The sequence below is a fragment of the Corticium candelabrum genome, chromosome 6 (assembly GCF_963422355.1).
Source record: "Corticium candelabrum chromosome 6, ooCorCand1.1, whole genome shotgun sequence".
In the NCBI taxonomy this organism is placed as follows: domain Eukaryota; kingdom Metazoa; phylum Porifera; class Homoscleromorpha; order Homosclerophorida; family Plakinidae; genus Corticium; species Corticium candelabrum.
Window position 1 is genome coordinate 4,850,118 of NC_085090.1, and position 15,924 is coordinate 4,866,041.

Below are 15,924 nucleotides of genomic sequence, written 5' to 3' on the forward strand. Positions count from 1 at the left end.
GCCATGTCGACATTCACACCAACCGTTCACGTGACTACAGTTAAAAGTGTTTGACTTGTTGCATAGACAAGAGTGGCTGCAATAGTGACCGAACGTCCACTCGGAGCAGATATGCTCGCATCTAAAGCACACTTGCTATTGCATATTGAGTAAAGTAGATATACTTTACTCACGATTTTCCGTAATATCCAAGAGGACAAGTGCAAACTCCAGTGACTCGATCACATGATGCTCCATTCTTGCACGTGCAGGAAGAGCACCCTAGGCCATATGATCCTGCTGGACATGCCTGACTGCAGTTTGTTCCCTGCCAACCAGCCGTGCAGTTACATGCTCCTGTAACCAGGTCGCATAAAGCTCCATTCTGGCACAAGCACTTCTGAGCACAACTCGGTCCAAATCGGTCACCACTGCAAGCTATAGATACAAAGTGCAGAATAAGTAAGAAAAACGTTTCCGATAAAGATATATATTATTTTCTTTTTCAAATACCAACATCCCCACAAACAAAGCCCCTAATATTCCCAGACCAACATCTTGCACTTACTACACTATAGCAGTGTGGAAATAGCGGCTGGACATCAGACACATGTCCCACCAAATGTGTTGTTTGTCCAAATAAATACTACACCAGTGTTGCAGTGTCCAGACAAATGTCCACTCCTACGCATAAACGATAGTCTAGAGTTTGTCTCTCAGCATGTATTAGGCTTTCCGGTATGGTACGTGTTAATTTCATGAGTGTAGGTGCCTCCTAGCATAAATTATCCATAGAAAACTTCATCTGTAGCTGTCCAGTAACTTCTCGCTCTCAATTTAGATGCGAAAGTTTCTAATCATCTGGTGTTTGTTTAGAAAGACCTTAGCAGGTGCTGCTATTCCACAAAGCTTCATTTGCAACACAACACTATGAGCGGTTTCACACTGGTGGTTAGACCGTGGCAAAGTTCGGTTAAGTTAGGTTACCAAGGTCAGTTTGAAACCAACTATGGTTACGTTTGGTTAACTCTGGTTAGATCGCGGTTAGAGCGTGGTTAGCATAACCAACCTCCAGGCTATGGCTAGCGTTGGGTTAGACTTGGTTAAGAGATTGCACCTGCACAATAGGTCATAGTACTGTATTAGCTAGAAGCCTTGAGAATGCCAGCTACTTTCGTCGTAATGCGGTTACGTACTTTCTGCTAAAGATTTTGCAGCTAGACATTAGGGCTCAGAAGAGGAGGCGTCAAAGGAGGCTCCTTCACCGTCAGCAACGAGGAGTCCTCGTTTTACTCTGTTTACTCTAGTGTGCTCTAAAAGTTGTAGCTAGAATGTGCCCCACTTGTCGCACATCATGGATCAAACCGATAGAATCAAGATGGTGGGACAGAATGTTTGCAGAGGCATCAGATACTGATTGAAGAGAGAACTTCAGAATGTCCAGAGAAACTTCCATGAGGTTTGTTTGGATATTGTTCTAGATTAACTAGTTAACTGATAACCTTAATTTCTTCTATTGTGTGTAGTCTATGCAATGATATACGACATCTGATCACAAAGAAGTCCACCCACTTGAGAGTCCCTACATCGTCAGAGAAGAGAGTAGCCTTGACTCTATACAGGTTGGCTGGCAGTGAATATTATAGGACTGTCTCAAACATGTTTGGCATTGGTTTGTCAACTGCTAGCACTATTTCCAAAAATGAAAAAGCACAAGAAGGGGAAGCACTCGGCGTGTATGCACCTTGAAAGTAATTAGTCGCGCTATGACAGAATGGTTTAAACAATACCAACTAATCGCTATGCACAACGAAAGTATAGTGCACATACAAAAACCAGATATCGGCCAGATAGGTACAAAAGAAGCAGCACTGATTTTTAGTGAACAAAACACAATTTCATGCACCTACAATGTTTTGGGCTTTCAGAAGATGACACTACTAATGGAACAAGCATAATGTTACAACCTTTACTCTCTAGACGTCTACTAGTAGTTCTTTGTGCAACTTCTCTAGTCGTCTGATTGTTTGTGCAGCTTTGAAGTCATAATGAGCCACTATGAGCGGTTTTAGGCTCGGCAAAGGTAACACCAAAGCCAAACAAAATTAGATGTGGGAAAACTTGAATGTTACAAATGTAGCTAGATTAGGCATTGTTTCTACCCTCACGTACAACAAAAGAAACAGCTCGCCACAGATTTTCCAGCTCACAACAATCTAGTCGTCTGGTTGTTTGTGCAGCTTCTCTAGACATCTGGTTGCTGTCATAATGGGGGAAAACATGCACGTTTCAAATGTAGATCAGGTTGTTTCAAAGTGCTAGAACAAGCCAAATGTTACAAGTCGGGTACCCTTGATGCGCTTTACGTGATAAAGTACCGCACGTGATCATTGTTCTCTTTGTTGGTGGGCAAGTTACACATGTAGAGCAAAACAAGCTGATCACCACCGATTTTCCAGCTCACAAGAATGTAGACATCTGGTTGTTTCTGCAGCTTCTCTAGGCATCTGTTTGTTTGTATAGCTTCTCTAGACGACTGGTTGTTTGTGCAGCTTCTCTAGACATCTGGTTGTTGTCGTAATGGGGAAAAACATGCATGTTACACTGTACAAATGTAGCTGTTTCAAAGTGCTAGAACATGCTAAATGTTACAAGTCGGAGAGCCTCAACGCTAGGTCGGCTGGCCATCTTTGCCTTACGTGATGAAGTAACGGGCATGATAATTGTTCTGTTTGTGGGTGGTAAACATAATTATGTTACAAATAGAGAGCAAAACAAGCAGCTCACCACCGATTTTCCAGCTCACAAGAATGTAAAAGTCTCGTTCTTTGTGCAGATTTTCTAAGTGTCTCGTTGTTTGTGCTGCTTCTCTAGCTAGATGTCTGGCTGTTGCCTAAAAGCAGCTACCAAACAGAGACAGGTGAAACCTCATGATATCATCACGTTCATCTATTGGTCAGTAATGACACCACTTCTCGTCTATTGGTTGGAATAGCTTCATTTGCATCTGCACCAATTGACTATATATATATATATATATATATATATATATATATATATATATATATATATATACGGTCAGTCGTCCGGTCATCGAACGATTACTATACTTGAGCCCGGAAATCCGGGCCTCGGGTAATAAAGTATGTCAAGCAATCGTTTCCACTCAATTTGTCAGTATGTCTAGATGCCACAAGGAGATCGCTTGAAGAAAGTCATCAAACATTCAGAAACATTGGTCATGGGTTCCCTCAAATTGGTGGAGCAGTAGATGGGTCCCACATACCTATTAAAAGTCCACTTCTCAATCCAGCCCGCTATATCAATCATAAAGGGTTTCACTCAATTATACTTCAAGCTGTGGTAGATTCGTTTCTTTACTTCAACGATATCTGTATTTGGCTGGCTAGGACGAGCCCACGATGCTCGTGTTCTTGCTAACAGTCGCCTCTTTGCAGTTGCTGAACGTGCTTGAACAGCATTTCCTGGAAGTGAGACTGTTGTCTGTGATGGTGCGAGAATACCTCTTTTAATTCTAGGACATCCACCCTACCCTTTAAAAGTTGGTTAATAAAAGTATATCCCGAGAGCTGCAATATGAGAAAGTCTGAGAAAAGTTTCAACTACAAACTAAGTTGTGCTCAAATCACAGTGGAAAGGGCATTAGGGCTACTCAAAGGTAGGTGGCGAATCCTGTTAAATCAGCAAGAGACTGACATCAACAACGTTCAAGTAGTCGTTATTGTTTGCTGTACTTTACATAACTATTGCTTGGCACACAATGAAATCAATGATGACTACATTGAGACTGAAACAATATGTGATCTTGAATTAGGATTGGCAGCCATTGGAAGGAGAGATATGGCGGCATCAGCAATCCGAGGTCATATCAGAGACTATTTAGATAAAGTTAATTAACAAGAGAGCAGTAGTAGTAGTCTCATGTTTGCTAGACGTTTGAGAGTCTGTGGGGGAAGGGAGAGAAGAACATGGAAGCGTGGCCAGGCGTTCAAGAGTAGTGAGGGTAAATGGTTGGGAGAACAGACTCTGTCTTTCTTACCCATGGCACTCTTAAATGTTAGGCCGCGCATCCATGTTCTTCCCTCTCCCCTCCCCATCCCTCCAGTACTCTTGAACGTCTGGCCATGCATCCATGTTCCCCCCTCTCCCTTCCCCACAGAACTCTCAAACATCAGGTACACACGAGACTACTGTAATTAGAAAATGGTTACATTGTGTTAATTCTCCTTCTCAATGTGTTGCTAGACACCAGTGGGCTTAATCGAGGGGAGGGGGCGGAGGAGGGGGAGGAGGAGGACGAAGGAGGGGGAGGAGAAGGGCGGAGGAGAAGGGCGGAGGAGGGGGAGGAGGAGGGCAGCTTCCGGTTATGGAGGCTGATCTATGCTTAGCGCCACCCAACATGGGCACGCAGGACCGCAGCCTGCCATTGTCGCCTCACAGCACGAGGAACCCGCTGCTGCCTGGCAGCTGCCACCATACCTAACAATAGGCTCGTCCCCAGAAATACCACTGGTTGTCAAGGGTACGCCCGTACCCTGACAGACTGCCGCTTGCTCTGCGACCCCAGTGGGGTTTCCCCCCCCCATATATTGCATTATACCCATACCGTACATCTAACATTACACCACCACCACTAACATATGAGCAACTAAAAGAGCAATCCTCGGGCGGGAGGGCAAGGAGAAATAGACAACTACTACACTGTCCGAGTCAACTATCAGTCTCTAATCCGCCAAACACACCTCACTATGTACGTCATACTCTCCCGTACACTCTCCTTCATACTGCAGTCATCGTCGTATTAACGTCTATTTAGCTCTGCTAAATAGTCCATTAAAACAATCTCTTAAAAAGTGTCTTCAAATGTTGTGTTGTTCAAACAGTGTTAATTAACATAGTGCTGTTAGAACAGTGTGATAAAAATATTGTTAGAACAGCATTAATCAAAACAGTGTTAACCAGTGTTAAAATACTGCTAGAACAGCATTAATAAGAACATAGTGTTGTTAAGAACTGTGTGTTAACAATATAGTTAGAAGTAAAACTTTGCATTGTAAGAAGCGTGTTGAAACAGTGTGCTTGAACAGTTCTTTGCAGAAAATTTGTGCTACTGGTTTGCATTGTCAAGTTCTTCCATTTTATTGTCCTGTTAGAATTCATAATGCATTGAGCAAGAATGCATCTCTCCATTCAGCCTCTCTGCTCTCTCGCTCTTCTTTCTCTCTGTCAGCATCTTTCATCCTTGACATCAAATCTACGATCTTTTCCCCAAATTGAGTAAGTTCATTCACAACTCTATCAAGGCCACTCCTTTCTTGTCTATTTTGTTATTAGGGTGCACTAAGAGGTGCATTATAAGGGCTATGGTGCCTACTAGTACTGGCAGGTGTCTCAGAGAAGCATGAACTTTGGTCACTGCAATCTGGAGGTGTGCCACTGCTATTTCCAGATAGACGTTCAGCTCCTGTTAGGGTAAAGTCGTACAGAGAGGCACTAAGGAAGAGGACAATAATGTGCAGATACCATCAGAAGACTCGTATACATTAGTAGATGACACAGATGGACAATCATCCAACACCAAGTCTATAGCATCATAGTACGCAAAGTCACTTGTTGTATTTCCTTCTCCACTTCTTCTTATTCGACCCTTGACCAGTCTGTAATCATTTTTAGACTATTTACTTTTTCTTTGCACTGCTCTGGTGTTCTGATGAACTTACGTTTGGCTAGTTCTTGTGATATTTCCTGCCATATTTTGCTCTTGCTACCAGGCTTTGTCAGGAGACTCTGTATCCGCGAGTGTGACCATAGGTTGATGAGGCACACCGTTTCTTCATAAGAAAATTGAAGAGACTTTCTCTTTCTTCCCTGTCTTCCAGAATTTTCTACAGGTTGATTAATTTGATGGCCAGTTTGCTCTTCAGTAGCTTCTGTTCTTGACTGGTTTCTTGACTGGCTGCAGACGAGTTCCAGCCTAAGGGATGATGATCAGTGGTCTCTGCAGTTTGTAGAGGCTCCTGGCTATCAACAGTGAGTTGACCCAAGGCTTGATAGTGCCGAAAAGCATCGCCAGTTTGGTAGCTTCCTGCCATTATCCAGGTTATATACAAGGTGTTATAAGAGCATAGTGATGCAGTAGTGCACATGACCATTTCCGAGACAGTGTGAAACCACGTTGGTTGCTGCAACCTACCTTGGTTAACTTGAGTTAGCTAACCAAACTTAACCGAACTTTACCACGGTCTAACCATCAGTGTGAAACCGTTCTATGAGAAACACAGTACAGTGCCCATACTGCTACAAAATAACAAGCCAACATTCTAATAAAAGTTCTTTTCTTTTCCTATGATTGCATGAAGTTGGTAAAAACTTCCATGTAGCAAAACACTGGAATGCAAAAGCATTGAGATAATTGCCAAAATCCCTATGCAGCACACAACCATCCCATATAGGTTAACCGTTGTCATATGTAACAGCTTATCAAAAACTACATGCAAGACTTGTTGATACATGTAACCATACAAAATGATGCCTTACCTTCACTCAGTCTGTCATAGCCAAATAATTCCTTTTCAATTCTACACTGCTATAGGTACACCCCAACTATCAGCGTCCTGTATTTCAAGCTGCATTCTCTTGTGGATCATTCTTGCATTATGTCTCCACAGTTGAAGAAAGTTGCTCCATCACATTATTAAAAGCTTGGTTAAGTTTAAGGCCATGCTGAATGCTGATGTTTTAGAAGCAGTAGCTTTCATAATTTTTAATGCTGCACGAAGACCAGAGCCCCAAGGTCTCACCACCAGAAGTAAAATAGACCACCAGCAGCAAGGACTTTGTCTTTATGGTAAATAACTTTTTGTTCTTCGCCTGCTTCTGTGGCTCCGGCTCCGGCTCTTACTGATGCTTTTGTCACATACAATGGCTGTAATGAATTTCTAACTGTTATGTCAACTGTCAGGCCTACCATCCAAAAAATCAGGGTGATTGACATAACAAGGGTGGCTTTCATTAGAACCACTGCACCTCATGTTTCTCATAACGTCCTTATTCTCAACCAATACACAAACAGAGTTGAGAAAAGCGTGACAACAACAAAACAGTAGCATTAAAATGCAAATAAACAAAGATTTGTTTTGTACATTATCTGGAGGTGAGAACTGAGATGCTAGTTTTGCCCAGTCAATTGTAACCAATTTGTCAAAGTTTGTTATCATGCAGTGTCTCTGTTCCTAAAACTGCGTTTTTGCTAAGTGCACTACAAACACCGCAGCCTTAACTAACTATTTGGCACAGTAAAAAATCAACTATAAATCGCCTTTTGACCATCCAGCTTGTGTGGAAATTCTTCCATATATATATATATATATATATATATATAATCTTTTTTCTTTAAACCAATGCCATCGAAACGTAGATAGACTCAACAAATTGTCAAAGCAAAGATACAAAATGTTCAAAAAATTTACAGAAAATTAAGAGACTGCATTTTGTATTTCTAATAAATTAATATACGTGCCTGTCTGACATGAAGAACCTGAGAGCCCTGCAGGACAGTCACAGGTAAACGGAGCCGTACAGTTTCCACCTTTAGTACCACAGCCAGGATCACATTCAGCTACCAGATTCATACAAAGGTATCATCACCACTGAAAACACAATTAAATTATGCCAAAATTCGTTACGTGTTGTACACGTAGATCCCATCCATCCAGACGAGCACTGGCATTGATGAGGACTTGTACAAGTTCCTGAGTTCTTGCAAGTAGGCGAGCAAACAGCTGTAATCAACACATTCATAATCACAATTTGCATGATTTTTTATAAATTGTAAATATATAGGCGGATATGTGTTATCTGTATTATATACAAATATATGGTATATATGCAAATATATATATATATATATATATATATATATATATATATATATATATATACGTATATAGTTTTTAAGCAATATATAACTTTTATTTATTACAAGTCCCAGGAGGGACTAACCGTACCATCTATACTACATCTGCTAGCATCAATTTAGTATTGCTACACCACAGTCTAGTAAAGAGTTGCTGATGAAAATAACTAACGGATTGGCTAATTGAAATATTATGTTTAAAAGAAGCTCAAGGTGCTATAATCTTTAACACTTGAAGGCTAGAAGGTGTTCAAAGACCCAGGGTTTCAACTACGAACGGATGAAAAATGCTGCCTGTGCTGGACACATTGAAGTCATGTCGTTCGTCCTTCTCAATCTCTCCTGGTTCAAATGCTGCACCTGGATAACTTGCTGTTGAGTGAGAAAAGACGATTGTAAATAATTTCGTACCAATAAAAAGTCAAAGTATGCAAGTAAACTGCGCTCGAAATCAGGGTGGTACACATCTCCTGATCTTGTTTGATTGCTACTGCTACATCTAGTCTCCCGACAATGAGAAACATATGTACTCAGTGTGTTATACACCACTTTGCATAAAGCATCATGACGCTTTGTTGTCAAACTCTGTCCTTGATTACATCCCAGTAGATGGTCACAATAAACTTATCAATAGTCTTACCACAAGGGCAGCGTATGGAGTTTTGGGGGTTGGAAAAATGGGATACCCAACCATATCCGTAGTGCAACAACAAACTGTCATATATATATATATATATATATATATATATATATATATATATATATATATATATATATATATATATATATATATATATATTTTATAACCGCCCAATGGACGGAACACTACTGAAAAACACCACTACAAACACTTGCTACAGACAAAACATCTAGATGTTCAGTTATCATGCGAGAGTTGTATTGCCACAGTTTCACAGACAGTTGTTCATGAAGGTTAGTAATAGCTCGGCTGAAACTGTGACCTGTAGACAGAGTAGACTTCTTGGCAATAGACTTCAGCAGTTCAAGACTATGTTCTGACCAGACTCCATATGACTCAACAACCAAAGGATAGAACAAGCAACCATACGAGGAAACATTTGAGTCGTGGCGTTCGTCTTTCTCCATTTCCCCAGCTTGAGCAGCAGCACCAGCCTTTACAGCTGCATTGATGACATGTGAGGGAGAAAATGAATTTCGCACTGAGATATCAAAATAAGCAGCCTTTCCGTTAGAGAAGTCGGGATGAAAAACATCACCTGGTCTGTCCATGGATTGAGAAGAACACCGCTGCTCTCTTCGTACCCCAGAATTATCCACAAGCAACCAGTGATAGACAGTGTCACATAAGGCGTCATGTCGTCTGATTCGCAGAGAGCTGCTACAGCCAAGTGCGTGGTCACCAAAGACATCTAAAATATGGCCACAGACACAGCGAATTGAACGTGGGGGAGGTGAAAACACTGGAACTCCTAAGCGCAAACGCAAAGCAGTCACGAATTCACGCGGGGACATGGCCAGGCTGAGATTTGGGTTAGGGATTGCCCTCAACCAAGCCCCCACATGAGGAAATGTGACAGCATTAAAACGCGCTTGTTCTCGCAAACTACAAAGAGACGACCTAACGCTGGATTTCAAAGCGTCATCTAAAGCTCGTTGAATTGAATGTTGCGTGGAATTAACAGATAGCGCCGTACTATTAGGTGGTAAAAGATCCGCCAAACACTGCCGACATTCCAATTCGCCAGGGAAAACAGAAGTAGGAGACATACTATCTGACCCATCAGGTGGAGAAAATGGCATTGAAGGAGTGAAGAGCAGGCGGAGAGACAAAGTCCGAGAGGAGTTGCAACTACCGACAAAGGCTGCAGAGGAAGATCTGTGAGCCTCACGTAGACCGAGACCACCTAAACGAGTAGGAAGTGTAGCCTGTCTCCATGGCAAATCAGAGATAGAGGAAGAGGACAAAGACTCCAAGCTATGATGAAGCCCTCTGTCAAAACGTAACAACACTTCGTCAATCCTGCAGCCAGGAACAGTTCTGATGATATGATTCAGCTTACAGAGGCTCAAGCAACTCCTCAGGAGATGAAGCTCCACTTGGGGATCCTCCAAAGCTGACAGACGATCCTGCCAGTTCAAAATCCTGTCCACACGTTGGGAAACAAACTCACAAACATAGGAGTCAGGTCCGTATACTGGACAGCCAAGAAAGTCAATACCACCATAAATATTAACACTTCGCTGAATTTCAGGTGCGAAAGCAGGGAATTCCTGATCACCCGAAGGCCAGAATATTTCACATTTCTTCAAATTGGCATGCAGACCAAAAGAGGGACCTTTGGATATTAAGAGGTCTAACAGCCCAGCTACTGAAGAACGCGAACCTACAAACAATCCGTCATCCAAATACCATACCTTTAGCTTGAAATCAGGTAATGGCCCCAACTCATCCAAGAACTCTAAAACAACTAAGGAGAAAAGAAGTGGCCCAAGGGGATCCCCTTGCTGCACTCCTGCGCATGACTTAATCCATGAAGAGCCAAAGGATAGCATACTTTCGCAGTGATAACACCATGATGACCATCCAAAAAGGGCTGGAAACTCTTTGTGTAAACGACCCAAAAATGAAACGCGAGAACATTCATTGAAAGCATTTGTCATATCAATTTTGAGGCAACAAAGAGAAGGATCCGACCCATAGCGTGCTATACAACTAGACAGAGCATGTATGGCAGCGTCTAAACCTCCTGGGACCCCAACTCCAACCTGACCATAAGGCAAAAAAGTATCTGGCAAGTCTGCCTTCACAGCAGAACAGCATAAGCGACTGATTAGTCGATGCAGAACCTCACCAACTGCTATTGGGCGAATGCCACCTTGCTTCTTCAGCAGAGCAGTAAGAGGAGCTCCACACAACCAGGGAGCTATTCTGGGGTCTGCACGACCAGAAAGAAGAAAGTTAATCAAGCATGTCAAGTTCTCCAGACAATGCTTGGCTGAGGGTGTTGTTGTACCAATAGCATCAAGCAAATGTTGAGAATTCAATTGAGAAGCACCAGGACTGGAACCACGAGGAAAAGATTGAAGGGCAGCTAGAACTGCATCCAAACTGGCAGACAGAGGAGAAGGAATCTCATCAGTATGACCTGGCACAGCGTGAGCAGGGTGACGCTGACGTAATTCTTCATGAGCCTTCTTGTTGTTGGGATTGACAGTACCCAAAGAGCCAAGAGAACGCATAGCTTCTCGGTAACGACCCTCTCTGGCATAAGCTAATGCTCGTTTTCGGTTGGCTTGCTCAACAGAAGAAGACTTGGGAAAGATCGACTTTCTGGAATATATATATATATATATATATATATATATATATATATATATATATATATGACTTCACTGCTATTGGAAGAATCTGAAAGTTATCTTCAGAGTTGTTCCTTTCTGAAAAACGAACACAGTCATTTGCTTCTAGATTTCAACAACTCGACTCAACGACAAATTCAATCAAAACTCGATGCTGATTTATTCAATTGTTTATTGAACAATGCCAGCTTGAGAGACAGAGCTCGTTTAAATTCCATCAGTACACCCCATGCGGGAGCGTGGTTGAGGGCAATACCAAACCCTAATCTCGGCCTTTCCATGCTTTCTCATGAGTTTGTCATTTCTATACGGCTCTGGTTAGGGATTAAGATGTTTCCCTCTCCTCCAACTTCGATCCTGTGCACTTGTCGTCAACACATCGATCCTTTTGGAGATCACCTCATCAGCTGTGGTACAGGTCCAGAACGCACCAGAAGACACAACGCATTGGCAGAAGTCATTTTCCAGGCGTTATTAGTTGAGAATAAAGACGTGGTAAAGGAAGTGAGATGCAGTGGTAGTGACGAAAGTCGTCCAGGTGATGTTTTTCATCCTGACTTTTTAGAGGGCAAACCAGCTTATTTCGACATAACAGTCAGAAACTCATTGCAGCCATTGTACGTGACAAAAGCAGCAGTAAGGGCTGGGGCAGCAGCTGAAGCAGGTGAAGAACAGAAGGACACACGTCACGAAGCAAACGTTCTGGCAACAGGTGGTCTTTTTTACCCCTTGGTATTGGAAACATTGGGTTTCTGGTCTCCGTTCAGCATTAAAACGTTAAAAGCTATTGCATCTAAAACTTCAGCTGTCAGCGGAATTCGATTCCATCAAGCTTTCCAGAATTTGACGCAACAACTTTCGGTACAGTTGTGGAAATACAATGCAAGGATGTTGTTCAGAAGAATTCAACTTGAAGTACAGGACATTGATAGTTGGGATATACCCACCGTAGCGTAGTGTAGAATTTGGTAGTTAGTTCTGTTTAAATGTAAAAGTAAAAATAAAAAAAAAAAAAAAAAAAAAAAAATATATATATATATATATATATATATATATGCTCTAATTTCATAAATGTTCGGCGATCTAAATTTTCGGCAAAATTAGGTTGCCGCTATTACTGCATACATTAATTTTCAGCGTAAGGTGGTTGGCAGGAACCTTCACATACTAAATAAAGTACCAGGCGCATATCACATTATTTGGCGCGTGCTAAACTACTACTGTGTAAGTAGTCTCGCGTAGCCAGCACCTCCCCATTTTGATTAGTGCAACATGCGGAGTGAAAGTTCAAATTCTTGGTTATAGGTGTCAAAGTGCCATGATGTTGCGCTCTGGAGCCAGCTCAGCTAAAGCGTTTGTACATCTAGTACAGCAAGGTACGTGGTGAAGCATAGATATCCTATACAGTATGTTGGCATTACTCATTCTTGGCAAACATATGAATGTGCTAACATTACATATACTAATAGTACTAGTAATGTCTGTTTGAATGTTTCAGAGGAAACTGATCCAACATTTAAATGGGCATTAAATTTGGGCATGGCAGACCCTTCGCTAAAAATTGCCGAAATTAAATGTATGCCAAACATTTACAAAATTAGAGTATATGTATGCATATATATATATATATATATATATATATATATATATATATATATATATATATATATATATCAGTGATTTTCCTACAATACATCTGATGCGTCCTGGGATGTATTTGAGGAGGTTGGGACGCAGATTTCAGACAGTGGGACGCATCTAATTAATTTAAGCGCATTCTTGTCTACTAAAACCCATTACACAGAGAGGTCTAGACTATTCCCCATTAGATAAGGGGTAACTTCAAAATCTGCAATATTTCTGCTGCCTTTTGGACCTTCCCGATGATCTTGGTATAGCAGGGCCTCGCATTTTCATTTATTAGGTTAACTAAGCCCTTCCTACAAAGGAAAGAGGATTAGTTCAGATACAAGGGGTGGAGCTATGATCATTATCCAATTATCTTGCAAGACATACAGAAAGCAACTGGAACCATTTAGGTTAATTAAATGATGTAACATGTAGGTTAAGCTCTAATACGTGCACCTGGTGTGACCTCTATTTCATAAGTCATGATCACTTCCCTATGGAGTAGGCTGTAGGTTACTTACTAGCATACTAGCAGGCATGTTTATGTACTGCTGAACTGACTTTGCGTCTATCGCTAGCTCCAGTAACTGTTGACAGATGGGGTGTACACTGGTGTACGGTGTCGATTTGGTGAGTCCAGACAATGAGTGAACTAGGTATAGCACCATGTGAACGTTCAGGCTGCTCTAATCTCTGAGCTAGACACGCTGCTGGCCCTTCAGCTTCAAACTTTCAAACGCATCATTTCCATATGCCTGTGTGAGTTAGATAGATAATCATACAGCAACAGGCACACAAAACAGGTGGTGTGCGTGTATGATGCAAACGAACAACTGCAACACAAATCCCGGATGCCCACAGCGGGAACTCAACTGTAGTTTTGTCAAAATTCAGTGTTTTCTTGAGCTGAAAGTCGTTTCCCTAGATTCCAAGTAAGTTTTCAACCTATTTGTGTTTGTTAGTGAATTACCTAATTTGCACACGTGCATGTTGCGTTTGATCCTCGAAATCTTCCTCCTATATTAAAGACCTAGTAGGTTATGGAGATCAACAGATTCGGATAAAAAGCCGGGCTTTGTCAATGGAGATGCAATGACTAAATGGTTCATTTGCAGGCCCCTTATGAGCAACAAGTTTCGAAATCAGACAAAGGTGGAATTTGGATCTGCTATCTTATTTGAACACAGAGATGCCTTCCCACAGCTATCACTCCTTCCGGCTGCAGGACTTGTCATACCAGTAACAAATGCTGGCTGTGAAAGAGGATTCTCTTGTCAGAATCGTATTATGACAAAACTACGGAACCGTTTGTCTAAAGAGAACATTGACTGCTTGCACTTGATGTGCATTTTACTAGAAGGACCACCTATGTATCAGTTTAATTTTGAGCGTGCGTTTTGCATGTGGAAAGAGCATAAAGCTAGAAGATTACTTGGACAGCACCCTGGATGCAGTGTTATAGGCACTGACTGGCACATAACATGATAAACAAATTACAGACTGTTATTAAAACTTTGTTTGCACAAGTTTGGTTAATAAATTAGTAAAACATGCCCAAATGTTTGTTTGATATGGACTATAGTAGAAAGTATTTGCCTACTATACTTGGACAGCATCTAGGCGTAATTTCTATGACTATATTATTATAGCATGATGAGCATAGTCACAAAGTGCAATTATTAGTATAGACCTTTTGTTTGAATTTTGGTTTAATAATGAAACCTGTCTACAAGTTTGGTTGATATACATACATTACAATTACATTCATTATAGAAAACGTTTACTACTGTACCACATTACCGACTTAAGCCATGCCTCTTTAGAGGCAGGGCCAAATGTGCACAAGATGGGGACGCATGATTGAATGGGGTTAGGAAAATCACTGATATATATATATATATATATATATATATATATATATATATATATATATACACACACACACACACACACACTATACATATATATATATATATATATATATACATACTATACATATATATATATATATATATATATATATATATATATATATATAGTATAGATATGTACTAGTGTGAGAATAGATACACCATAGACTACTATCATTATACACGGTGTCAGAAGAGGAATCACGCGAGCACTCACGTTGGCATGTGTTGTTTACAGCCGAGTATCCAAAACAACACAAATATCTCGTGTGGTATGACGTCAAATCCGTTACTCTGTAGACAGCTCTATATCGGACACTAAAAATTAAGACCACAAAGTCATCTGCCAATCAGACATTGTGTCACTCTGCATGGAACCCACCGTAGCGTATAGCAGATGGTCGAGTACCAGGACGAACCCGAACATGTCGTAGTGGACCTCACCGTGTAAAGTTCCGCTATACTAACTCTCTTAGACACCCTTTGGCTGCAAAACAGTTGCCCAACATCAACACACAATATTTCATTTGCATTTCACCGCAATAACGAATTCTTTGAAACAGAGTCATTGATATCCGGGGTATCACTACTTGAAAGTAGTCTCGCGTAGCCAGACCCCTTTCCACCGCGCGATGTACTTCCGGGAGCAAATGACGCGACGAAAAGGGGTCTGGAGTTCTGGGAAGTTCGAGGCTCAAGATGCCAACACCTAAACTGTTAACCACGCTTACTTGAGAACACGTCGAATGGACGTGATGGTCTAGAGGTCGGCAACTGCTGAGAAGAAAAGCGTAAAATCATTGTCTAGCGCACAAAAACGAGATGGTTCAACAAGTAATGGCAATATACTAGGCATCGCTTGCGACTGACGGACATTTGATGTCTACTTTCGCATTTGATTGCGAGCTCGCTTGTACTGTTGCAATTCTGTATTGAACACGTGCGCAAACCCATCAAGGTTCCTCGCAAGATGCAGGATTTGGCACAACTGCAGGCCTTCACATCTTTCTAAATAATGAATTAAGTTAATTAATGTACTAGAAATACCTTTCACGAGTGGTGCATACGTTGGGGCCAGTGAGACTGTCAGCACAGAGCAACGACAGCAAAAGGACAATCGCTGACACT

General features: G+C 41.4%; 2 protein-coding genes across 2 annotated transcripts in view; one reads left to right on the top strand and one right to left on the bottom strand.

Moving 5' to 3' along the window:
• LOC134180810 (multiple epidermal growth factor-like domains protein 10) overlaps nt 1-15,359 on the bottom strand; it is a 24,384-nt gene extending 9,025 nt beyond the window's left edge. Inside the window, exons 1-6 of the mRNA XM_062647994.1 lie at nt 15,179-15,359; nt 15,014-15,114; nt 7,686-7,781; nt 7,520-7,618; nt 174-417; nt 3-121 (exon numbers count right to left, since the gene is read on the bottom strand). Of these exons, the coding sequence (XP_062503978.1) occupies nt 3-121; nt 174-417; nt 7,520-7,618; nt 7,686-7,707 (484 nt within the window). The 5' untranslated portion in view covers nt 7,708-7,781; nt 15,014-15,114; nt 15,179-15,359. The remainder of the gene's footprint in view (nt 1-2; nt 122-173; nt 418-7,519; nt 7,619-7,685; nt 7,782-15,013; nt 15,115-15,178) is intronic.
• LOC134181361 (uncharacterized) lies at nt 11,307-12,254 on the top strand. The gene has a single exon (XM_062648626.1). It carries the CDS (start codon nt 11,537-11,539, stop codon nt 12,212-12,214), a length of 678 nt encoding a protein of 225 aa, XP_062504610.1. The 5' UTR covers nt 11,307-11,536; the 3' UTR covers nt 12,215-12,254.
• Nucleotides 15,360-15,924: the final 565 nt, after the last annotated feature.

Coding starts and splice junctions, on each gene's coding strand:
- LOC134181361 (XM_062648626.1), top strand. CDS start 11,537: ATGCTTTCTCATGAGTTTGTCATTTCTATACGGCTCTGGTTAGGGATT.